Source organism: Peromyscus maniculatus, chromosome X (genome assembly GCF_049852395.1).
Source record: "Peromyscus maniculatus bairdii isolate BWxNUB_F1_BW_parent chromosome X, HU_Pman_BW_mat_3.1, whole genome shotgun sequence".
Classification (NCBI taxonomy): Eukaryota; Metazoa; Chordata; class Mammalia; order Rodentia; family Cricetidae; genus Peromyscus; species Peromyscus maniculatus.
The window spans coordinates 19434263-19460144 of record NC_134875.1 but is presented as its reverse complement, the minus strand read 5'-3'; the positions used below and the strand labels follow the sequence as shown (position 1 = coordinate 19460144).

General features: G+C 42.2%; 1 protein-coding gene across 4 annotated transcripts in view; it reads left to right on the top strand.

Annotated features, from left to right (window-relative positions):
- The window catches only part of Slc9a6 (solute carrier family 9 member A6), a 62661-nt gene extending 42483 nt beyond the window's left edge, over window positions 1-20178 (top strand). For 2 of the 4 annotated variants that reach the window (XM_015985588.3, XM_015985587.3), the window contains 7 exons: window positions 1085-1196; window positions 2128-2281; window positions 6751-6840; window positions 7918-7948; window positions 11202-11281; window positions 14395-14500; window positions 17555-20178. In XM_015985588.3, the coding sequence (XP_015841074.1) occupies window positions 1085-1196; window positions 2128-2281; window positions 6751-6840; window positions 7918-7948; window positions 11202-11281; window positions 14395-14500; window positions 17555-17827 (846 nt within the window). In that variant the 3' untranslated portion in view covers window positions 17828-20178. The remainder of the gene's footprint in view (window positions 1-1084; window positions 1197-2127; window positions 2282-6750; window positions 6841-7917; window positions 7949-11201; window positions 11282-14394; window positions 14501-17554) is intronic. The other 2 variants (XM_076562034.1, XM_006991980.4) reach the window with 1 other exon arrangement.
- Window positions 20179-25882: the final 5704 nt, after the last annotated feature.

The following is a 25882-nucleotide window of genomic DNA, read 5'->3' as shown; positions in this document are numbered from 1 at the left end:
CACGATGTGGTTGCTGGAAATTGAACTCAGGACCTCTGGAAGAGCTGCCAGTGCTCTTAACCTCTGAGCCATCTCTCCAGGCCTGCTTCTACCTCTTATGCCCAGGCAATGAGTATATGAGTCTTGCACACACCCTTTGGCCTTAGCAATTGCACTCTCTTTTTGAAAGGTGTTTACATCAGCACTGTTTCAGCCATGCTGCTTTGCATTTAATATTACATTTCCCTTTCTATTCCTTTCAGGAAATGTGGTGGGGATGATGATGTAAACCCTGCAGTAAAATTTGCAATTATAAAGTACAGGTTTCTGTAGACAAGGAATGGGAAAAAATCACCCAAACTATTTCTTAGTTAAGACCCACCTGAACTGACATGAAATCTGACCTTTTGTGCAGGTTGGAAGTACACATTTAGTGAGCCCCAGCAGGGCTTTGCAGGAATTTCAGGGACATGAAGCGACTGAGCTGCCCTTTTTTGTATTCTTAGGAAGGAAGGGGTAGTTTAGCCAGCTTGACTTTCCTTCATCTCAACACTGCAATGGAAATGAATGTGTCTGTGATGATAATAATAAAAAAGTTCCTCTTTTAGACATCATTTTCTTCACTTAATGAATTTCCTACATGCCAGACATTCACTGTCAAGTCTGTTAACTACTAGCCACGTGTGATTATTTCAATTTAAGATTTATTTATTTTATGTATATGAGTGCTCTATCTGCATGTACAACTTTATGCCAGAAGAGGGCATCAGATCCCACTATAGATGGTTGTGAGCTACCATGAGGTTTCTTGGGAATTGAACTCAGGACCTCTGGAAGAGCAGCTAGTGCTGTTAACCACTGAGCCATCTCTGCAGCCCTGATGATTTCAATTTAAATTCATTCGAATGGAATAAAATCAAGTGGCAGTTCCCCAGTAATCCTGACTGTAGTCCAGTTACTCTGTAGGTATAGATGGACCGTTCTAGCAGACAACACTTTGTTAGACAGTGTTGTCAATAGACAGGGTACTTACTCCCCACCTTGAATGTACAGCTTAACTTACCAGTAGTAAAACAAACGATCCTTAACCTCTTAATGATTTTAGATTGCTATTTTCTTGGGAAGAGCTGCCAATATTTACCCCTTGTCTCTCTTACTTAATTTGGGTAGAAGAAGTAAGATTGGATCAAATTTTCAACACATGATGATGTTTGCTGGTAAGTTTCAGTTTCTTCTCTGGTCTACCCCTAAGCTACCATTTACACCACATATGCTAACTTCTATAGTCTGAGACTCAGGTACTGTGTCAGAAACATTGAAATTGAGTCCTCAAATAGAAAACTCCTTATCAGTTCCCATTCTCTTCTTTGGGAATTTTTCACACTATGCTTCCAAATCTTTGATTTCAAAATATGTCACACAAAGTAAAGAAGTTAAAGACGACGACAAATACATTTTTATAGAAAAACCTGCAAGTGGATGTTTATAGTGATGCAGAGCAGGCCAGGATGAGGAGGTTGGGCTAATGGGTGGCACAAAATAATTGAGACAGGAAGAGTAAAATTGTAGCTCTGCTTTGTAGCAATGGTCGCACCCTTCTATGCATTGTCAAAACATTATAAATTGAATTTACTATACATAAATTACTAAGTTTTAAAGAATTGTTAAGAGGTCATGCTGGATGTGGTAGCAGATACATGCAATCCCAGCACTTGAGTGACTGATGCAGGAGAATTGTGAATTTGAGTAGCAAGACCCTGTCTGAAAAATCAAACAGATGATCAGTTAAAGTCAATATTATATATTAACTCTATCAGTCATTATTTATGTATGCTAAATATTTACTTCATATTTGTCTATATGCTCTCAAGTTTTGGGGTTATGGGTTTTTGTTTGTTTGTTTGTGGGTTTTTTTTTTTTTGAGACAAGATTTTTCTGTGTTGTTTTGGTGCCTGTCCTGGATCTCGCTCTGTAGACCAGGTTGGCCTCGAACTAACAGAGATCCGCCTGGCTCTGCCTCTCGAGTGCTGGGACTAAAGGCGTGAGCCACCACCGCCCGAGGAGGTTATGTTTTATATCTCTGAGTTTATTTATATAGTCTACACTGGCGATGAGCTATTGAAGAAATCTCTCTTCTATTCCCTGTAGGCCTTCGTGGTGCGATGGCATTTGCCTTGGCCATTCGTGACACTGCCACTTACGCACGGCAAATGATGTTCAGCACCACACTTCTGATTGTATTTTTTACTGTGTGGGTATTTGGTGGTGGCACTACTGCCATGTTGTCATGCCTGCATATAAGGTAAGTAGGAATGGAGGACCTCATTTTCATATTCCATTTTAATTCAGTTTACTTTCGTTTTTAGTCATGAGGAGATTTTAAGCTTTGTCAAATCTGTTTTCATTTTTCCTTCTTAAAAAGTGCATAGCATAATATAGAAAAAAGAAACTGTAAGAAAAAGAACTGAAAAGCATTATTACTGCTCTGAAGGTTAGCATCCCAGACCTTTGCTATGCATTTTAGGAAAAGGGCAACACTAAAGTGCTCTTCTAAACTGGTTTTAAAATGTGATAATAGAAGAAAATGTATCACAGCATGGGCATTTGCCCTGGTAAATATCTTCATATTATTTGAATAGCTGTATGAGTCCTGGCTAATTTAACCAAATCCCTGTTGTTGTAGTTTTATATTGTTTTTAGGCTGTAGCTATTTCCATCTGAGGGTTTTGCTGTTACTTTTAAAAAATGAATGCTCTGAAGCCAATGTGCCACCCTACTCTTGTTTAATTATTTCTCTAGGATGTATTTCCAGAAGTGGAATTGATTAATCCATAAGATATGTATGTATTTAGGGCTTTCGATAAGATTACCAAATTCAATCCATCGGCAGTGTGTGAGAGTCCATTTTACCCCAAATCTAATCAATCATAGATATTATCATTCTTTTTCATCTTTCTGATCAGCACCATTTCTAACCTAACAAACCTACCAAGGCCAAAGTGATGTAGTCATGGTCTTCAGTGTGTACTGCTTAATGTATTCAGTTTGAACGCTGTCTTGTACCTCGAGTTTCTGCATTTGTTTCCATGGATACAGCAGCTTGTGTCTGAAGCCTTTGTGGATTGTAGTTCTGTGTTTGGCTGAAACGCCATAGATGTTAAAAGCTACCAAGCTTCCAGGGTATATGGGCCTCATTCGGAAAATCAGTGTTTCACCTAATAGAGAATCTATCATTTGTTTCTTTTACTTTCTATTATGCCTTTTAACATTGCAAAGACAAGCTAGCCCTTAATTACACAATGAATGTTATTAATGTCTTAATCCCTCTTTACTATTCAAATCCCTTTCTTCTAATTTTTGTGCTATTTCTGTGTATAGCAGATAATATAGTGCAGCATATGCTTTTATACATCCAATAATGTTCTTATAATCCTACTTACTACTTGTAAGAGGGCTTAACATTTATTAAGCACCTACTATGTGCCAGGCATTTTGTTAAGTGTGTTTAACATGTTTATCTAATCATAATATCTGTTTTATAAAGAATATAGGCTTTAAAAGGTTGTTAATTGTTCAATATCATACAGATAATTAAATGGTAGACAGAGGAGCCTCTGTTCTTAGTTCCTTCAGACAAGGTGCATCAAGAAATAAGTGTGGTAAATTTTGAAAGAAGTAAACTCCTTTCTTTTCTCAAAAGCTTGTAACCGGGAGAGTAAAACAAAATGTGAGCTAGCTTAGAAGAACTAATACTCATCAACGGAGAATCACTTTTGTTCCCCTTACTGCCCTCTACACAGAGCAAACAAAATTCCCATGCTTTACCATCCTCCTCAAAGGAGAAAAGAAAATCCCACCTACTCCTACTGAGTTTTCTTTACATCCCGGATTTGAAAGCTCCCTGGCTGGCCCCATCTTGCCTACCTTGCAGCACAATTGGAAGCTTAATTATATCCACTGCCTTGTAGTTTTAGACTACTTCTTGGTTTCTTGTTCTATTGCAGTGTCTTGGGTTGTTTGTGAACAGAGGTTTATGTTAATTTTTAAATACGTTTCTAATTGAAATAGAAGTATATCACTTTCCTCCCTCTAAGTCCCTCCCAGGTACCCTCCAACCCCTCCCATGTCCTCCCGCTCTCAAATGAGGCTATAGATTTTTATGGTCCTTACTGGATAGTTTATTGGATGTGCTGAAGACTAGCCTGCCAAAGAGTTGTGAAACATATACTCTTAATTTTTATATTTTAACTCAATTGTTGCTTTAATTTTTCTAAACATGTATTGGCTTAAAATGTTATTTATCACATTTACTTAATAGTTATATCACAAATTTTCCATTTTCTCTATTTTAACTGTTAGTAAATTCTTAATAATTAACATAAATAGAAAATGTCATTGTTTTCATGGCATTTACTATTACTGTAATTATTATTAGTTTATCTTTCTGTTGGCATTTAAAGCCTAAAAAGTTGTTTTTTCTTTCCTACCTATATTTGGGAGGAAAGGCAAAGGCTATAATGTTAAGCATTTCTTCTCTTCCTCCAGCTTTTTAGTGGTGTAGTTTTGAAATTGCTGATGAGTTGGGATTGTTGAATATTTGTGTACACACCAACTTAACCTTTACATTCTTGATCTTTTCTTCTTAATTGTGGGCAAGGCCTTTGACTATTCAGAGCCTCAGTTTCTACATCTGTGGCATGACACCTGTTTCCTGGAATTAATTGTGAGGATTTGGTGAGCTAGTAGTATCTGCAAAGCTCTTTGCACCACATTTCAAGTGTGCCTTTTACACAGTCACTCAGTAAATATTTACTGAGCACTAACAGTTTGGTGGACACTCCTTGTTTCAACTTCCAACTCACTGGTTCTTAGCAGATTATTTTATCTCCTCAGGGGATAATTGACAATATTTGGAGACATTTTTGACAGTCACAACTAGGAGAAGGGACTGCTGTTGCTATCTAGTAGACAGAGTCCAGCACCCTGTTTAGCATCCATCCTACAGGGTACAGAATTGGCTGCTGTCTAGACCTGCCCCAAATGTCAGTAGTGCTAAAATGAAGTAGCCTTATTCAAAAGGACAGTGGCAGTAAAAAGACAGAAGAGGTCTCTGTTCCCATTTAGGGGGAAAGTGGTTTTACAAAACCTAGTACATAAATAAATGAGCATGACAGTTTTAGATGATGCTAAATGTGATGGAAATTAAGATGCGGTGATGGCGACTGGGAATGTGAGATATATAATATGAAGAAGCCAGGGAAGGTCTCTTGGGAAGGTTATATTTGAGCTCAGTCTGAGTGGCAAGACCCTGCCAGTTCAACGACGACCAGGAAGAGCAGTCCAGACAGAGCAGTCGAGCAGCAAAGGCCCAAGGCAGGAGCAGATGTGGCCTGTTTGACACAGAGAAAGAAAAGCTTACATGATGAGAGTGATCAAATGGTAAGTAGAAAAAAAAAAAAAAGGTGGACAAGACCCTAAGGGTCAGAACTCTGAAAACTCCCTGTGAAGGGCCAGAAGCAACGAGTTTAGACTCCCCAGGCGTGTGATCTGTCTCAGCCAGCCAGAGCTGGTGTCACAGGCAGCCACGGGTGATCTGAAATCACATAGTATGGCTGGGCTCCATCCAGACCGTCTTTACCACTGGAGGTGCATGAGGGCTGTAGTTTGTCCCTCCTGTCGTAGTCTTGTGGTTATAGTGAAGACTTTGAATTTGAAAATACAGAGGAAATCGTGAGGATAGTAAAGCAAGGAGTGACGTGATCTAATTTCCAGTGTATGACAATCATGTCCTCTGTCTTGGGAGCAGTGGATCCCCAGTGAATTGATCTGCTTGCATCCTTTCACATAATTGGTGACAGTCACATTTGGCACCCTAGGGTTTCGCTGGCACACATGCTTTGCATTTCTTTGACTCCAAGCCTTAGGTTGGCCTGGGATTCTCTTTCCTTCTTAGGAATTGACAAAACCACCCTTCCTCCTCCCCCTCCCCCGTTCCTTTTCCTTAGAGTTGCTGTGCAGCGTTGGGTCTGTCTATCCCACCCATTATCCCATTCATCCTTGTAATGCTGTATTGCCAGAAGAGCTACCTACCACTTAGCGCTAGTGATGCATCAAGTGTCTCAATACATTCTCCCATTTAATCCTTGCAGCAACACTTTGTGGTGACACTAACCCGATTTCCGGGGTGACAGAATTACAGTCCTTAGGGCCACATAGCCTGATTGAGCTCACATAGCTAGAAATTATCCTGGGGTAGTCCTGAACCCATCCTGCCTCCACAGCAAACTCTGTTTCCCCACTAGTCTGTGAGCTCCTTGAGGACAGGGACCGTGTTTAATTCATGTCTATGCCCTGTGCCTAGCGCAGTGCCTGGCAAATAATAAGTGCTCTGTAAATGTTTATTACATTGGTTCTGGGTAATGTGCCATTTGAATGTTGAAATGTTCTATCGTCTAGACCACTAGATGTCACTTGAGATGCATAAATGTGGTGAGAGTCCACTGTGACAGGGAAGCTAGTAACCAGGGTCTGGCCATTTTTAACGAAGTGAAAATGAACCTTTGTTTGAGTTTTGAATCTGGCCATTGCCACCTGTTTTCAGATACTTGGACCATGACTCCCTCGCCTTCCGGATAGAGTTTTGTATCATTTCCCTCCTTTGAGTGTTGTCTTTGCAGATGTTGCTAACAGCTTCTTGTACTGCTGTGTTGTCTGTGCTGTCTGTGGTTGGTAACCGAATCAATAAACATTTGAGCACCTATTGTATGTCAGGTACTATGCTAGACTCTGGGGATACAGAGATGAATTGAGACATGGCCTTTACCCTCAAGGAGCTCACAGTCTTTTTGGGGAGACGGACAGGTAAATAACTACACTGTACTGTGATGTGTGTTTCTAATAGAGAACTTAGTGCTACAGAAGCACAAAGGGGTGGTGATTCTGTGTGGACGTCGCATAGAGCAGCTACTTCGGCATTTGACAAATGAGTAGAAAACTGAGGGGCACAAGTTGCAACCCGAGGGAGTGAGTGGCATGAGCAAAAAGAATGCATCGACTCTTGCAGCTGTCAGGGCCTGGGGAGAGGAATGGTGAGGGTGTTACGGGGCACGTGGAAGAAAATGACTGGCAGTGGGGTGACAAGGTAGGCTGGAGTAAAGGGTGGCCACTAGGGTGTAGAGAGATTTGAATGTCCTGCAAAGGACTTGAGACATGACCCTCAGGGTTGTGTGCAGTTCTCAGAAGCTCCTGTGAAAGCAGTGACCTACAGAGTTCCATGCTATCCACAGTTAACTCTGGGGGAGAGCCTGGCTGCTGGAAAGGCTTACTCGACAGAACCCATGAGTCAGAATGAGGGCTGGAACATCAGGGATGGCAAGGAGAGGAGACCTGACCGGCAGGGCAGGAGAAAGGGCAGAGTTGGCAAGGTCCGAGACTAGAGAGGAGACCCAGAACTGGTTAATGGAGTGGTTCCCTGGGATGCCCGAAGGAGGAATTTGATGTAGGTACACAAGACTTACAAGAACCAAGGCTGATGTCCATCGGTTACCCTGCAGTCCCCTGCACCTGCACGCCCTCTGTCATCTTCACAATGCTTCCGTGAGAGCAGTGGCCCAGCTTTGCTTTTGAAACTTTCTAATCATTCTCACTGGGCAGTTTCTCTCCCTCACCGCTTAGAGTGGACTACCATTCAGAGAAGAAATGCTATTTTACCGAAACTGGTAAGTGGGGTTTTAGGAATAGAACATTTGCCCTGCTTGCCTTAGACCCAAGGCTGTTGCTAAAGAAAGGGACAGGTGCCAGAAATGTCTACCCCAGCCTGCAGAGAAGAGGGAACATGAACCATTCTGGAGCTTCTGTGTTGAGAAAAATAGTTGACAATATGAGTAGACCTTCTGTTGGCTTCCAAAATCTCATTTGCTCTTTGTGTTTTTCCTTTAGGGTTGGTGTTGATTCAGACCAAGACCATTTGGTAAATATGTGCTTGTGTTGTCCTGGCATTTCTGCCCAGTGTTTAGTCTCTCTTAGACTTCGTGTCACTCTGTAGATACTGTTTTGTTTGCCTCTGCTTTTAACTGACATTTCTGGCTTTTCTCCCTGCTCCATGAAACAGAACCATAGTTTAGGCAGCAAGTGGCTATCAAGGGTGACAGCTTTCCTATCTGTGGCTGTCCTGGCTTTTCCCACCGAGGAGAATAGGCTCTTAAGTGCTCCTGGGTGTTGAACGAGGGCTCTGGCGCGGGCAGCCTTTTTCCACTCGGGTTGCGCATGAAGGCTTGTCTCTGATGTCAGCCCCACTCCAGCTGCTCTTCCTGTGCAACTTTCCAATTGGATGAGCAGCAGCTGCCCTTGAGAACTGCCTAGAATCTTCTGAGTGTCCAGCTGGTCCCCCTGCATATTTGGGGGGTTACACTCTCTTAACCTAAGCCTCAGCCTTTTCAACACAGCCCCTCCCTTCCTTCCTTCCTTCCTTCCTTCCTTCCGAGTGTCAGTGTCTCAGCTGCTCCTATGATCTCCAGACTTGTGGACTGAGCACAGCAGAACTGTCTGCCCTTGTGAGAATGACCACCCTTTATGGTATTTTCCACCCTCTTTTTAATGGTTTCTGAGCAACACTGAATAAGTGATTCTCTATTACACATTACCCTTTAGATGAGAAATCACAAGTGAGGTTTTTGAAGATAGAAGGTATCTTTTGAAACATAATTCCTGTTGTTTTCTGAAACAAGCCGTGGTGTATTTTTTTCTGCAGGGTGTGCTTTAAAAGAAAGCATTTACTCAATTCATTTCCCAAGTGCTAATTTTAAGCGATGACTGTGTGCGTGTATGCTTGTGATATAGTAAGTACTTGCCCATTTTGTGGTCAGAATCTTAAAGTAGAATTCCCCGGATGAACCAGATTATATACTTTTTCATCCAGCCAAGCTTCTGGGATAGGTCCAAGAGGTGCTTACATCTCAGTAGTGATAAAACATTATATTTACACAGCTCCTGAGTCAAGTATGTTGCCACCAGCCCTGTTCCCCCTGTCACCACAGAGGAGAAATAAGGGAAAGAGCCAGATAGGTGACTATCAGTCATGGCAAACAGAAAGAAAGACTTTTCCATTGCTTTCGGAACCCTTTGGACAGACATTAGCAAGATGGCCCACTGGGTAAAAGCGCTTGCTGGCAAAGCCTGACAACCTGAGTCTGATCCCTGGAACCCTTGTGAAAGGATGGAATGAAAGAAGTGACTCTACAGAGTTGTTCTCAAACCAACGCCTGCATCTGTGGCGTGTGCACACACGTGCACACACGTGCATACACACACACACACACACACACACACACACACACACTGATGAAAATCAATACAATTAACAAATTAAAAACTCCATGGAAATCTCAGTTGCATTGTTTACTCAGTCCATTATGAGGCTCAAGGAACATTCTAGTCAGTATGGAGCTTAGGGTGTGCAGTGGTTATATGGTAAGGTCTGTACATGATTTGTTTTTCAAGAAGTGAAGGCAGGGCCAACGACATGGCTCAGTGAGTAAAAGTGCATGCTGAGCAAGTCTGATGTCCCGAGTTCAATCCCTGGAACCCATGCTGGAAGACAATGACTTCTAACACACCCAATAAATGATAATAGTAGTGGTAGTAGTAGTAGTAATAATAATAATAATAATAATAATAATAATAATAATAATACAATACGAAAAGTAGTAGTAGTAATAACAATGAAATTTAAAAAGTGAAGGCAAAATTTTAAAATAAGGCAGTTCCGTGGGCTAGAAGTATAGCTCACTGGTAGAATATGTAATTAATTTGCAGGAGGTCCTGGCCATCCCCAGCACCAAAAATTAAACAAGAAAATAAGAAGTAAAGGCATGAGAAACTTAATGATATAAAAGCAAGTTCAGAAGTTCTTTTGTGCTTGTGAGCACATGCAGTGTTCTCAGATATTTTTATAGTTTTTTGTGTATGTGTTGATTCATGTTGAGGGGCAAAGTAAGCTATTTGGAGATTGAGAGGGCAGGAAAGAGACAAAACCCAAACTGTAAGCTCTATGTCCTTAGAAAATCACAGAACCATGGAACATTAGTTCTGGAAAGGGTCTTTGGGAATCTGTATTGCTTGCATGTTATACTGTGAAGAAATTCAGGTTCAGAGAAGGAAGGAGGTTTGCCCCAACTAGTTAATGTCAGGGATCCAGGACTAGAGCTAGCTAGCCTAATTGTCTAGTTACTGACCATACATATTACGAATAAGGACATGTCATACTTTTGTAAGCTATTTCAGAAGCTGCCTGCTTGCTGTGTTAGTCTCCCTCCAGCCAGTGAGTTCTGCCAGAGCGCTTCCGTGTTTTCATTTTGCCACCGTGTTCTGAACATAGTAGCGACTTTGAAAACACCAGTTATTTTTGAAGTCTATGACACAGCTCTCCAAATATAGGGTGAGATGTTTTCTTCTGTAAGTGCCACTGCATCGACAGTGCAAATCTTTCAGGTTGAGGAGGTGAATTAATTAGCCTCTACTGGCTTTTCTTTAATCTGTGTGTATGTGTTTATGTGTGTGTGTGTGTGTGTCGGAGTCTGCATGTGCCACAGTACATGTGAGTGCAGCCTTGGGTATAGTAGAATAGGATCTCTTTGATGTTGGTTGCTATGTACACCAGTCTAGCTGGTCTATGAGCTTCCAGAGATTCTCCCATCTTCACTTCCTATCTCACCCCATAAGCATAGGAGTTACAGAGCAATGTTGCTGTACCTGGCTTCATGTGGGTTCTGAGGATTTGAACTCAGGTCTTCATGCTTGCATGGCAAGTACTTTTCTCACAGAGACATCTCCATAGGCCCCACATTGATTTTTTTATATTTTTGAAATTATAATATAATTCTCTATTGTTTCCCTACTTCATTTTCCTCCCTTCAACTTCTCCCGTATACCCCCTCCTTGTTCTCCCTCTCAAATTCATGGCCTTCTTTTCTTTAATTGACCCCACATTGACCTTTAAGTGGTAATAGAATCATAAATTAGTAAGCTGCCTGAGTCATAGAGATGCTTAGAAAAGCCTTTCAGTATCCTATACCAAAGCTGCAGTATACAAGCCACCGAATGTCTAATGTTTTCCGTGTTGGACACCATCTTTCATGAAGGCTCTATTTCTGATTCTACAAAGGAATGACTCTACATAAACCTGTCTGCATCTTTGGTATTGATTTATGTCTGTCTGTCTGCAGGGTGTTCCTGAAAATGAAAGGAGAACTACCAAAGCAGAGAGTGCCTGGCTCTTTCGGATGTGGTACAACTTTGATCATAAGTATCCTTAATGATAAAACATGATAGTGCAGTTGAATGAAACAACTTGATGTGTGAATGTGTGCACACTGTGTGTTGGGGGAATTCTGGGGATGAACCCAGTGACTTGTGCATGGTAAGCATGTACTTTACCACTGAGCTACAGCTGCAGCCCCAGACCAGCTGTTTTGCCTTCCTGAAGCAGAATGTAAAACCTGCCTCTCTCCACAAGTGTAGTGGAGCAGGCCATTCCCACCAATGAATTCCTTGGGAACCCAGGGAAGCGGTTGGCCCTGGTTCTCCTACGAACTGGCTGGCTGGAGGGAACCCAGAGCCTAAATGACATGGCTAATTGTTTAGATATGGACTTCTTTATTGAGGAACCTTTAGTAGTTGATGTCCTTGAGATGATTTGGAGGATTCTGTGAGAGTATCCCTTGCTTGTCCGTGTGCTTGTTGGGGTGGAAGTCTTTGGGGAAAGCACGAGGTCGAAAGGACATGCAGAGTGCTTGACACATCACTTCTCTAGAAGCCGCCTTCCCCTCTGGGGTAAGGGAGAGTGTATCTTTTTTCCCTCAGCCTTTCCAAAGACCAAATCCTCTCTGTTCAGAATGCTTTTGTGATTAAAAAAAACTTTGTATGTTTGGAAAAATACACCTGCCTTCATGATTAGAAGCCATTTCTTGCTATATTCTGTTTACTAGATTTTCACCTCCATTTTTTGCAAGTACTTTAAATTAAATTGCCATGTGCATACAAAAATTCAAGCATATCTGTGGCATTAAGGCTCCCATTAGGGTGTGAGAGCCTGGGTTTTTTAAATTGTTTAAAGATTATGTCAGTACTTTTGGCTCCATTACCAGCATCTTGGATATATTCCATTCCCATATCTCTTGAGGCTTTTTCATGCCTCCTATTTAACATTTTTTAGTTCTCTAGAATAAAATGTACATTTTCTACATTCACAAAATAATTTAAGTGATTCCAATTTAGAAAAAGAGCTTAGTTTCCTGTGTGATTGTGTAGGAGTAAACACCAAAGACTAAACTCTAGTCATTTTAATGCCCAGAGCCCTGGTAGAATTAATTATTCATCAGTCTAGATTTCAGCTCCTCTGTTTAACCAGATTGTTACCATAGAGTTATAATTTAAATATAGTGACATACAACGTATGTGAACATTAAGAATACAGTTTAATGAATTTTGACCATTTATCCCTGTGTACTTACTGTCCATATAAATATTTGTGTATTTATAGCTCAGTAGAAGGTGCCTTGTGTTCTCTTCCCTAACATGCCCCACAAAAGAGTAACTGATTCTGAGTACCACCAGCATGAATTAGGTATTCCTGATTTTGATTTTCACTTCAGTAGATCATATTTATTCTTTTTGTGTCTTTGCTCTTCACTGGCATCTGTGTCATTTATCCAGAAGGCTATGGTAACCATATTCAGTGAGCTGGAGTTCAAATCTAGGGCATTGTGCATACTAGAGAAGCAGTCTGCCTCAGTCCTTCTTTTGTTGTTGTTGACAAAGCCTCCCTAGTTATCCCAGGCTAGCCTAAACTTATGATCCTTCCATGTCTGCCCTCTGAGTGCTGGGCATACAGGCATGTTTCCCCATGCCCAGCCTTTTCTTTATTTCTCTATTAGGCACAGAACTCTTTAGAATTTTCTTTTGGCAGATTGTTTGGTGATTGATATAACAAATCCCTATTCAGTACTACTAGACAGAGCCTTGCTCATTTTTATATCAGCATTCTGAGAATTTATCATTTCTGTTTATAGTGGCTTTGTGTAGACAGAGTGTGTTTATAGAGAGAGCTTTAATCTTTACATAGAATTTATTAATATAGACATGTGTGAATGTTGCCTTTTAAAGATGTATGTGTGTGTGTGTGTGTGTGTGTGTGTGTGTGTGTGTGTGTGTGTGTGTGTGTGTGTGTGTGTTGGGAGGAATATGCTACGGAGATCAGAGGACAAACTGCAGGAGTCAATTCTCTGCTACCGTGTGGATACTAGGGGTAGAACTCAGGTTGTCAGACTTGTTGGCAAGTGCCTTCACCCTCTGAACCATCTTGCTAGCCTCAAAATTTTGTCTTTAAAATTGTTTTTGAGGTGATGTTGCTGTGTAGTGTGCCTTTGAATTCACACTCCTCCCACTTGAGCCTTCCAAACATTGGGATCACAGGTATGCACCACTATGTAGAGCTAATAACTCTTGTATGTTGTGGAGATTGACCCCAGGGCCTTAAACATGCTAGGCAAGTGCTCCATCTCTAAGCTACATGCCCCGGGTTCTCATTTTACAATGGCCTTTCCCCATTCTTTTCCTTGTGTTTTCCTCTTTTCTCTTCCAGTTACCATGAATTACCAAATCTGATCAAATGAGGATCTATGATATAGGAGTTCATGAGATGTCGTTTAGTTGTTGTTGTTTTTTGTAAGTCTTGGGATTTCCTTTTTCTTTCCTCCTTCACCTCCTTTGAGGTTTGTAGGAAGTAAAGCAGCATGATAAAGAAATTCAAGTCAGAGCATTCAGGGTCCCTCAGAATCCATACTAAATGAGCAAAGCCATTTTCTTTAGTGTATGCTACTGCAATATTTCTTCTTCCCTGTGAACATCATCCTTACTTTCTTTTTTAGTTTCTGCAGTACCAAACTCAGGATGCGCTTGTGTTCCTTCAATCCCTAAAAGCAGAAAAGCAATGGGATGTCCTTCAACAGGCTCACGAGTCAAAGTCAGACCAGGATCAGCTAGCAGATATGTCCCCATTCCCTTCATTGTGTGACTTCAGGTGGATCATTGACCGCTCTGTGTGTCAGTCAGTGTTCCTGTCTGTGAAATCAGGATAGTGAAAAGGTCTCCTCCCTCTGCTGCCTCACTGCTGTCATATGGCGGCAATGAGATGTGCCTGTTTGGCAGCCTCTGAAGAGGTCAGCATGCTGCGGCAGTGATCATCTGAAAGGGTGTTATTTGAGGCTGAGGTAGGTGTCATTTAGGAGCAAGTAGAGCACTTGCATAGCACGTGCAAGGCCCTGGGTTTGCTCCCCAGCACCACTGTGACAACAAGTTCCTTACTCTCTTAAATATGTACAGAAATGAGTGCGCCCTTCCTTAACCATGCCTGCACAGCTACCTGAAGCCCCTGCTGACGCACAGTGGGCCTCCTCTCACTACCACACTCCCGGCCTGCTGTGGGCCCATCGCCAGGTGCCTCACCAGCCCTCAAGCATATGAAGTAAGTGGCATTTGTTTATTTCCTTCCTGCTGTTGTCTTGAGGCAGGTTCTTGCTGTATAGCCCAGGCTGGCCTCAAACTGGTATTACAGGCATGCACTACCTTCTTCCAAACAAAGGAAGTGGATTTTCCGCACTAATTGAGTTCTTTAGCAAGTTCAGTTTAGCTGTTCTATGGGTTAGACTTCTGGTTTTATTTTGGTTTGAATTTCTTGATCTTTGAGGTATACAGTCTATGAGAGGGAATTTAAGCATATTTTGTTCACGTAGAAAATGTACTGAAATGTGTAAACAGAGCTAACACCCTTTGAAAATAGACTAATTCCTTATCTTACAGCAGATAATTTGAATATGTCATTCTATTTCCATGCCAGCTTTAATTTATTTGCAGTATGGGGCCTGACTTCAGCAGTGGGATGTTTCCGTGTCTTCATTAGGCTCATCACAGTTCAGCTGAGAGGATTCCCAAACAATTTCTCTTAGATTTCATGACATTTATTTCAACCAAAAATGTGGTATTATGGAACTTTTCCTCCAAAGGAAAGGAAATCAGAATGAAATGGTATGCCATATCACACTGTGCTTTGCTGGACAGTTTTGATGTCTGTTAAATACAAAAGATGGGCTGTGATTTAACATCTGTAACTTTGGGATTTTAGGGGAATGCATCCATGTCTGGTCCATATAGCTGGAGGGTATAGACACAGCTAGACAGAATCTAGATTCCATATATTTTCCCGATGGACTATCATGGTTGATGGTTTGGGAAATATTAAACCAAGAAGAAAGTGAAAGTTGTGCTAAAATGTAAACACTTGATGGCATTGGATGTGCTTCCCTATGACAATGCCCCCCACTTTGGCTGCTTTAATGTGGCATTTAGAACCCTGAGTTAGTGGGAACTGTAGTGAAGCAGTGTGGACCTGGACCTTTCAGTTGGTTGTGTCCTCCTTTGTAGTTTGTTAGAGCAGATTCCACAGTGGGTCAAGGAGCAGTAGGCAGTGTGAGGATGGCACCTGGGCCAGGGTAGCAGCCAGGAGCTTTGTTTTGAGTCACTGTACATTTGACAGATTGTGCTAGTGGTGTGGGGAGAATACTCCATGCTGCCTTGTCTCCCTCCCATGTAACCCAGGTTCTGCATGCAATTATTGTTGTTTTCCATTGTGCCACATGACTCTACATAGTAGTCTTGTTGCTTCAGGCAGAGGCTTGGCTCTGACTCCAGAGACCCAATAATGTACCTCATCCACAGCCAACAGGTCCACAACTCTGTGTGTGTGTGTGTGTGTGTGTGTGTGTGTGTGTGTGTGTGTGTGTGTGTGTGTGTGTGGTGTCCCGGGTATGATGGCACATATCCATGATCCCCTCACTTGGGAGGTAGAGGCAGTAGTAGAGGAGTCCAAGCTCATCTTCAGACACATAGCAAGTTTGCAGTTAGCCTGGGCTAAACTGAGACTCCGTCTCAAACAACAATAACAAACGAACAAAAACCTGCCGCCAACAACCATTAAAAACCCACAAACAAAAATGAAACAACTATGGTAGATACAGGTACCAATACAACACATCACTATCTGAGTGCCCTGGGGCTGCTGTGACAGACTGAGTGGCTTCGGAACACAAAGTGTTTACAGTTGAGGCTAGAAGTCTGAGGTTAAGATAGAGACGATATTGCTTCCCCCCAGGCCTCTCTCTGGGTGTCCGATTCTTTGCTGTCCATCCTTGGCATCCCTTGCTGTTTAGATGCTTCCCCCAGTCTCTGCCTTCCTCAGCACTGGGTGTCATTTTGCTGTGAGTGTGTCCCTGTGCTGTTTATGCTATCGCAAACAGCATTCAGGGTGACTGTCTGCATTTAATATACTTTTACATATAAATTTGTTCAAGGACATAAATGAAAAGTATGTAGAATTGATTTTCAAGGGCTGTTACTAGATCAAAAGGAATGTGCCTTTTACGTTTTTTTCCGGACCTCAAACTTAAAGAAAACATTAATCAGGAAATGCTAAAGAGCCCCCACTGACATGCAAAGGAGCTACAAAACTTTGTTTTAACCAAATGGCAGACACTAGCTAGATTTGTTGTTACTAGTTAAATATTAGACAGGAAGTGATTTCGGCTGATTGGTGGCTATGGACTTGTTTCTTTCAATTGGCCTTTTGTATTTTAATCTTTGAGCATTTGAGGATCTTTCTAGTAATAGTTAATTTTTGATACCAGAAGCACAAACAAAAATAAAATTCACCAGCAGCACCATCGAGCACTTATGTTGAATGACATTTGTCTACCCACATACATTGGTTTTTTTTTTCTTTGCCAAAGGGGACTATATATTGTTGACTTTCGCCCATTTTATAGCACTGTATTAGGTATAGTGTTTTGGAAACTTTTTTCCCATTAGAACAAAAGCTTGTGAACCTGGAAAACAACCGTGTGGCAAGAGATTCCATGTGTCTCCATATGCCATAATGTGTTGTGTGGTTGGACTAAGAAGCACTTAGCCTTGTATCGTAACCTCATTTGTGTGTTCCCCTGCTCCCGGGCCCAGACTCTAAGACCCATGAGGGCAAACGGATAATGTGCAAGAGCGAGTGCTACTTGCAAACACAGGGCCAAGGACCAGATGCTGTGGGAGCACACAGGATGGACACCTAATGTAGAGCAGAAAAATCCAAGGAGACTGTCAAGAGAAAGCCAGGAGCAGGGACCTGGGACTTGCAAGGGATAGGAGGGACAGCATGCCTGATGAGGGAGAGGTGAGAGAAGGACTGGAGAGTGGGATGGCTGGCAGCACAGCAGTCCATCCTGCAGGAAGGCTGCTGGTTAGGGGAGACGAAGCTGAAAGGAACAAGTCACGTTGTCTTGTAAGGCGAGGTTAGGGCTCACGATTTTCTAGCAAGTATGGTGGGCTACCACCGAGACATTTTAAATAGGGGGTGCTCAGATTATCCCCGTGTGGAAATGATCTCGGAAGAGCTGGGCTTACCTTACCACCTTGCCTGGCTTGGATTTTCTTGCACTGCTTAACAACTCTTAAACCTTATATTGTTTGCATTTAGAACCAGGAGCAATTGAAAGATGATGACTCTGATCTTATTCTCAATGATGGTGATATCAGTTTGACGTATGGGGATTCTACTGTGAACACTGACTCCGCAACAGCCAGTGCCCCAAGGAGATTTATGGGCAACAATTCTGAAGATGCTTTGGATCGGGAGCTTACATTTGGGGACCACGAACTAGTCATTCGTGGAACACGCCTGGTTCTTCCGATGGATGATTCTGAACCTGCGCTAAATTCATTAGATGATACAAGACACAGTCCAGCCTAAGCTTTCTAATGCTCACTTAGTGGTTTGTAAACTTTGCACATGTGATTGTGAAGAAATGTGTACTACCTACAAGTCCTAGTGCATGTCTCCGAATGTGTAAGCTATATAAATGCTATTTATATGGCATAGGAAGAATATAAATACCCTGTACAAGGCAGATTGTGAACAGTCTGTCCTCTTAAGTTGTGCTGGCTGCACTACATTGGCCGGATCTGTTTTAGAAAGTTACTTTCACAGTAATGTTGTGTGTTCTGTTAGTTTAATATTTCAGTTAAAGTATAAAAGTGACAGATTGACCCTCTCTTATATTTATCTGACATTTAACCAGAGTACTAAGTTCTTGTGATGTGAATTAATTTGTGTGTGGCAGGGGGAGGGAAGGGAAGGGGGAGAGAAGGGGGAGCCGTTATTCCCTGGGGAATCTAAGGAGGAGAGGTTCCTTTGTTGGAAAACTTTTGTTGATTGCTGCTGCCTTTGTCATGACTTTTTTCTTTCCCTTTTCTCTGGTGGCCCTTTGTGGTGCAAGGAGCTGATGGCATTTTGATCTCACCCCATTCAGGTTGGGGACTGAAGTGTGGGGGATGTTTTTCCCCCATTGATGTGAAAGAACAGATTTCCTGACTACAGTACATTGATGCTCTGAGAAAGAAGGCTACAAATGACCTCCAAGACCTTATTTCTTTGCTTTCACACCAAGACCATAGGAATTGCATCCAGCTGGCTTAGCCAAAGTATAGGTGTATAGAGTTCAGGGCACTTGTTACAGCTTTGGGGGCACTGGAGCATGTGGACATGGGGGAATAGGCTGGTGGTGTTGGAGGTCTCTCTTCCCAAATATGTAAATATTCTCTACCAGATAAGTTGAAATAAGAAATGTAATTGCTGCTTCATTTTCGATTATGTTCTTTGTGTGTATAGTAAGCCTTGTTATCCGAAGTTTTTTATATCAATTTAAATCGCTGCTCTTTAGCAGCCAAACAGGAGCAAAATGTAAAATTTTTAAACATACGATGTTTAGTGGTCACTTGTTAGTCGGTAGTTGATGTTAAAAATTAACTTATGAACCCATAATTGTTCTGTACTGCACCAAAGGCAGCCGGTAAGAGAAACACAGTGCTCTGCTGTGTCTTTGAAAGGATTCTGCTTTGTGTAAAGTGGGTGTAGTTGTCTTCATTGTCGTGTTCCTTTTTACTGTTAGACACCTAAGCTGCCATGTGGTGGTTTTTGATGGTTTTTTCACTTCATATTCATCGTATGAGAGTGTTTTCTATTTTGTAGTGCTGCAAATACCTAAAGGTACATTGAACACTTGGAAGGGGATACTTTTTGATGGATGCTGATTCTGACCTGTTTCTGATTCAGGTCTGAGGAGAATTGCCTTAAATCTAACCCAATGAGGAAATTGATTACTTATGTGACATTCAAATTTTCCACTGAAAAATACCCTTCTAAACAAAACGTGCACTTACCCTCCCGAAGGGTTCTGTGCCATTGTGAACACTCCTTGAGATGTTAAGGGAATTGTAATGGTGTCCCCTTCGTGGCAGCCTTGACTGTCGGCATGGCCATTTGGTAGGTAGTGGTAGAGACTTTCCTGCTGTGCAGGAACTCCTCCTGTGAAGTCTGCATTTTATATGATGTGTGGCTCTTCATGCACTAAATAATTTCTTCTTCTTAATGTATGTTGGGGTTTTCAATGTCAGCATCACCGACCCACAGTTATTCAAGTTGTAAAAGGGTATATAGTAATTTAACTACTCTCTTTTTACTCCGTCAGGTTACTGAGCTCACATTATGAAAATGGCTATAAATACTTAGCATGACAAATTATGTAACCTGTCTCTTTCCGCATGCATAAGACTTGTCATTAAGGAAACTGATAATGCTTGAGTCCACTAAATCTGCCTTCAGTACTTTATCAAAGGGGAACCAAGCCTGTTGTGCTTACATCTTCATCTGGAAGATTTTTTCCCTCTCTCGTCTGTGTACACATCCCCATGCAAAGAGAAAACCATCTCTGTTGAGACAGCTATTGGAATTAAAGACCTGAATGAACTTTGATGAAGTACAGTCTGAGTTACCATCATGCATGAGTGAATTGCTCTCTTGGACCTGTTTTTCTGTTGTTTGTGGAACCTACATGTTTGATTGACTTGAACATTGCATCTTTCAGAGTTATTTTTTAAGATCTCTTGGCATTTATCCTAGTCTGTGTTTGGCAGTGTGCTGTTAAAGTACTAGACTTCTAATCTTTATGTGCTTTTTGTTTTCCCTTGGAGTACTTGGAAAGATGTAATAGTGGTTTCTTTTAGGAAAATCTGTCATTAAAAAAATTATAGCCTTGCAAATAACTACTCACTGTTATTTGAGTCACAGCTTATTCTAGAGAGACATAAAGAATGCTGACTTCATTTATTTTTCTACCTATATACATACTGGAAAGAGGGGGAGGACTGGTGTTTTAAAAAGAAACTTGACAGTACTTAACTTATGAGGTGGCAGAGTTGGGGTGCTTATGTATAAGGGTGAATGTAATTGCTTATGGTCACAGTTGGACCATTTTAAGAAAAACTGGTCAAAGCCATCAAGTTCCATTTCATTGATTTGTAGCCTGTTAGTGCAATAGCAGAGATTGTCATGAAAAGAGTTGCATTGTAGAGCAGGTGGGATAGTTGTGGATTGGGTTAGGTAGAAAGGCAGTTCCAGGTTTACCTGCGGAGCACAACCACATGAGCGGTCCTTCACATTAAAGGTATGTTTCTCTTTGTACATGAGATGTTTGGTGGTTTAGAGTTTGTATTAGTCAAGGTTCTCTAGAGGAACAAAACTTATAGAATTTATATGATTTAACTAAGAAAAAAATTCATCACAGGTGTGCCCAGCCATGTGGATTTTAGTTACTTAATTCCAGATGTAGTCAGGTTGACAACCAAGAATAGCCATCTGACCACAACTTAAATGTGTGTGTGTGTGTGTGTGTGTGTGTGTGTGTGTGTGTGTGTGTGTGTATTCCAATAAATACATATTCTAATAAATCCTATGTATATAATAATATAGATATGAAATTTATTAGAATGGCTATATGTGTGCATATATGTATGTATATAGGATTTATTAGATGGCTTATAGTCCAGCTAGTCCAACAATGGCTGTCTACCAATGGAAGTCCAAGAATCCAGTAGTTGTTCAGTCCATGAGGCTGGATGTCTCAGCTGGTCTTCAGTCTACACCGGAATCCTAAAGAAGGTGGGCTCTAATGCCAGTGAAGGAATGGACTTGCCAGCGAGAGCAAGCAGCCAAGAAGAGAGTGAGCTTTCTTCTTCCATGTCTTTTATACTGGCTGCCAGCAGAAGGTGTGGCCCAGATTAAAGGTGGATCTTCCCATCTCAAAGATCTGAATTAGAAGTGGGTATTCTCATGTCAAATGATTTAATTAAGAAAAAAATCCCCCACAGGTGTGCCCAGCCACCTGGGTTTTAGTTAACACCAGATAGTCAAGTTGTCAACCAAGAAGAGCCATCACAGAGTTTGCTAACAGCAGCTTTGTCTAGTTTTGTTAATGGCACAAATCACGCTGTCAGTTATGCTGTGTGGCTGTCTATTCCAGCTTCCTTACTCATTGCTCACTCACTAAGGGGCACAGGTGAGAGACACCCACATCCAAGGCTCATGCCTTCAACCAGTTCATTTTTCTCACCACACAAAACCCTTTATTAGATTTGAGCAAACACCTTTGTTAACCTGATTTAGTGCTAGAATATAAGGATGTGGAAGGATAGATGTTCTTGACTTAATTGGAAAATTCTCAACAAGAAGTACTTATCAAGATGCTGCAGGGTGAGGCTTGTAAATAAACTAGAAATGTTACTAATAGTTGTATTTTTTGAGTCCCTCTTAGGTACATGTACTGTGTTTACAAGGTATTTTTATTGCTTTAATTTTCCGACATGAGTGTCCCTTCACTTTTCAGCTGAGACAGACAGAAGTGCAGAGTTTGCATGACTGGTACCCATGGAGCTATGACTCAAATCCAGCCCCAGCCCGATTCCAAAAGTCCAGATTCTGTTGTTTTGTTTTTGAGACAGGACCTAACCGTAAGGTCAAGCTGCCTTTGAATTCACTGTGTAGCCCATTCTGGCTTTGAAACAAATGAACCTCCTATCTCAGCCTCCTGAGAGCGTGATTACAGGCGTGTATCACCACACCTAACATCAAAAGTCCAGTTTGTTAACTACTGATTCCAGGCACAGGCTCCATACTAAACTAAGTACAACCTGAAGATGAGACATGGAGTTATAGATTTCAAGACTGTTGTCCACATTTCCTGCCCTTGTATGAGTTTCTGGATGGGAATATCCTGATATCCTTAGCCGAGGGTTGTAGCAGGAATCTTAGAGAATCTTATTAATAAAATCAAACCTGTAGCCAGGTATTGGGGTGAAGCTGGAAGATCAGAGAACCAGAACAAGCTACAGCCACCTCGCCTCACTGGATCCTCAGCTGATCCTGTTTCCTCAGACTGGATGCATCTGAGTCCTCATCCAGAATGAATCTCAGCTGAACTGCTGCTCGAAAGCCTGAAAGCTTAACCAGCCAAATGCTTAACCAGCCAAATGCTGGTCCTTCCTGTGTCTTGTCCAATCTGTTGAGTGAAGCTGGCTGATGAGCAGCTCTGCCTTACGTTCCCTTACACTGCCTCTTAGCCTTTTCACCAAGGGCCTATCTTTCATGCCAGAGTATATGGTCCTAAACAATGGCTTTGTAGTCACAAGAGTTGGGCTGGTATTGTAAAAGCCCAGGCTTTTAGGGTTATACAGATTTAGGTTCAAACTCGGGCCCTGCTACTGAGTGTGATGTTGACCAGTTACCCAACTTAATGGAGCTTTTTCATTCTCTCTCCTTGTTGTTCAAGGGATCTGAGCTCATACTTTGAGCCACACACAGTGGGGATAGTAGCAAACAACTGAACAGCAGTCTCAGCTTTGTGCCAAGTACCGTATGACGACATTGTCAATGATCTCTTGGGGTACTTGGGAATCACTCGTGTAAGAAGGACTGCTTGATTTCTAGTGGGGGCCTATTGATTTTTACGTAATAACTTCAAATACAGTAGTCACGAAAGCTATGACCAAAATGTAGGAACCCTCCCTGGGGTGATAGCAGGGGCCCTGTAATCTGGTGATACAGAAACTGAGGCTGACTTTTCTGTTAAAGTGATGTTTAAGTTTAGATCTCAAGAGTTAGTCAAGGGCCAGCTGAGTGAAGTGATGAGGACCATTCCAAGCAGAGTGAAGTGACATTCCTTTAGTCGGGTGTCTGTTGAGAGACAAAACTTACGCTGTGCTATATAATTCAGCAAGAAACAAAATGGAGCTACCCCCACCGCACTTAGGAATCAGTTGCAAGGACAGAATCCTAGTTCCAGTGTTAATCATAATGAGTGCCCTGAACCAAACTGCAACCTCCTCCCTTCCACCCGGGGTAACACTACCCCGTCCTGTATGTCACCTTAAGGGCCTTGGGAAAAGAGGAGCTGATGATGCCTTTTCTGAGTCTTTGTGTCCCCAGGCGAAAGAGCCCTGTTCTCTTACCATCTTCCCTAACCCGAGACCACCCTGGCTTGTTTAGTTTCTGTGGCTGCATCAACCCCTCCTAACCATCAGCAGGAAGACTGAGCCAAAGGCACCCTGCTCTTGGGAAGTCTACATTCCCTTCAGGGAAAGCAAACCATAAATGCACATACATGAAATAATGAAAGGGTGGATAATTGGCCAGCAAAAAATAGGAAAGAGGGTAAAGGGCATGAGGGGAGGGGCTGAGAGTAGAAGAGGCAGGGGGAGGAGTTGAAAAAGTCAGCAATCGGTGGGATCATAAATCAAAGCCCAGCCTTAGCTACACAGCACAGTTGGGACCAGCCTGGGGTATGCAAGACCCTCCTGTCTCAGACAAACAAACCCCGCATGTAGGTAGAGAACAGGAGTGCAGAGGTCTGCTTTAGAATGGATGCTCAATGCATGCTTGTTGACAGGGAAAAAATGTCTCCTTGTCCTTGATTCAGTTGGAAGACTGCTATAGCAGAATAGGAGAAGCAATAAGTAATAGGAGGGCAGAGTCCCAGCCCTGCTTGCCACTGAGCACTTTCAGAAAGCTACTTGAATCTCTGAGCCTGCTTCTTTATAAAATGATGACATGTCAGAGACTCAGTGAGCTTCTTCAGCTATTACCATATGCCAGGCACTGTGGTAGGTGGTGGACTATGATTTCAGCTGTAAAAAAACCACCAGCCCTATTAGGGGATCAGATGAAGTGATGTACATTAAAGCAGCCAGACTGAGGTTGGACGTTCTGTATGGTTTTGCTGATGAGGTGCTATGTGATTATGATATGGAAAACACTTCATAGACTGTCCAGATCCTCCGGGCTGCTTCCTTTCAGAATCTCCAGTTCAGTACATTGGAGGGATCCCAAGTTCCTGCCATGGTGAAGACTGAGAGCTGCCTTATTGCTCTCACAGCTGAAGCCTCAAGTCCATGAGTCCATTTTCTGGTTAATTTTGGTAACCCAAATAGCGTCTTTTTTTAAATTATGAATTCACATTATAGTTGTAGCTTAGGAAGCCCTGCCCTCCATGTTCAGCTGCCAGTGCTGTTGGGTACGTACTGGGTTCCTCTCCAGGGATAAAGCTTAGCTGTGGAAGTCATTTCTTTTGTCCTGGTGGAAAAATATGTTGAAAGCACTACGAGTACTTCTTGGAAATGAAGTTTAATTTCACCTGTTCTGTTGGAACTATGTGTTTACTTACAAAAATTGCTTGAGAGGTAGTCAATTCTTGCATGCTTTGAGAGTCACGAGGCTTTGCTGCCTCATTTTCTTGTTTATTTGAGTCTCCTATACAGCTGTGTTCCCATGTGGCTCGGGCACAAATGATGTGAGCTGTTTTCCATCTGAAAAATCTGGGAGCCTTCTGTCAGATAATGAAAGTTGCCCCCAACCCGCATTTTGGTGCTGGTTTTGTGTGAGAAGGCAAGATAATGGCAATTAGACCCCCTGGGTGTGCCACAATTTTTTTTTTTCACACTTTGAAAAACTCAACAAAGTTCCATTTTCTAAGAGGAGCCAGGAGTTTGATATTTAACGACTTTGGCCAACCAGTATTTTAAATTCTAACTTGCAGTCAACAGACCATTAGTGTCTCATCTGGGCTAAAACTTGAGCCAGGCGAGGGGCAGGGGAAACACAACACAGGGGTGTTTAAACCATGGTTTGAGACTAAAGGAGAATGCGGTGGACTAAAGAAGAGCATCACAGTGGTGGGAGAGGCACGCGAATGAGGTGGGGAGGTGGAATTGTGGCCCTTCACATTGCTGCAGAACATGGCCCATCACAAATGTCCACACCATGATCCCTGGAACGTGTGAATGTAGAAGTGTCTTGTGTGGCAAAGGGAAGTAAGGAATTAAGATTGCCAACGGAATGATCTTGAAGTGGGGAGTTATCCTGGGCTATACAAATGGGAGCCAACTGAATTACACAGGTCCTTAAAATTCATGAACTGTTGCTGACCATAGTCAGAGAAGGAGAGCCGATCACAGACACAAACCCAGACACGTGCCACCTGGCTGGCTTTGAAGAAAGGAAGGGGGCCTCTGGAAGCCAGAGCATGCCGCAGCCTGCTGACACAGTGAAGTTAGCCCAGTGAGAGCCCTGTCAGACTGTTGACCTACCAAGCTGTGAGGTGACAAGTGGGTGTTGTTTTAAGCCATTGAGCTTGTGGGAATTTGTTATGGCAGCAATAGGAAGTGAACAGACTGCCTATGAGGGAAGGAACATTGTTTCTGTTACTGTCTCGTTCAGAATGTCTGTCTAGCTTGTGCCAGGCATTGTGCGTGGTACTAGGGCACAGGAAGAACTGAACCGGTCCTAGACAGTTGGGTAGAGAAGATTAGGAGTCATATTGACAACTGTGATATAGCCCAATAGGGCCATGATGGAGGAAAGTTCCTGTGATAGATTCCTACTCTGGGAAAGGATGGCGGTGTACACTGGAGAAGGCCT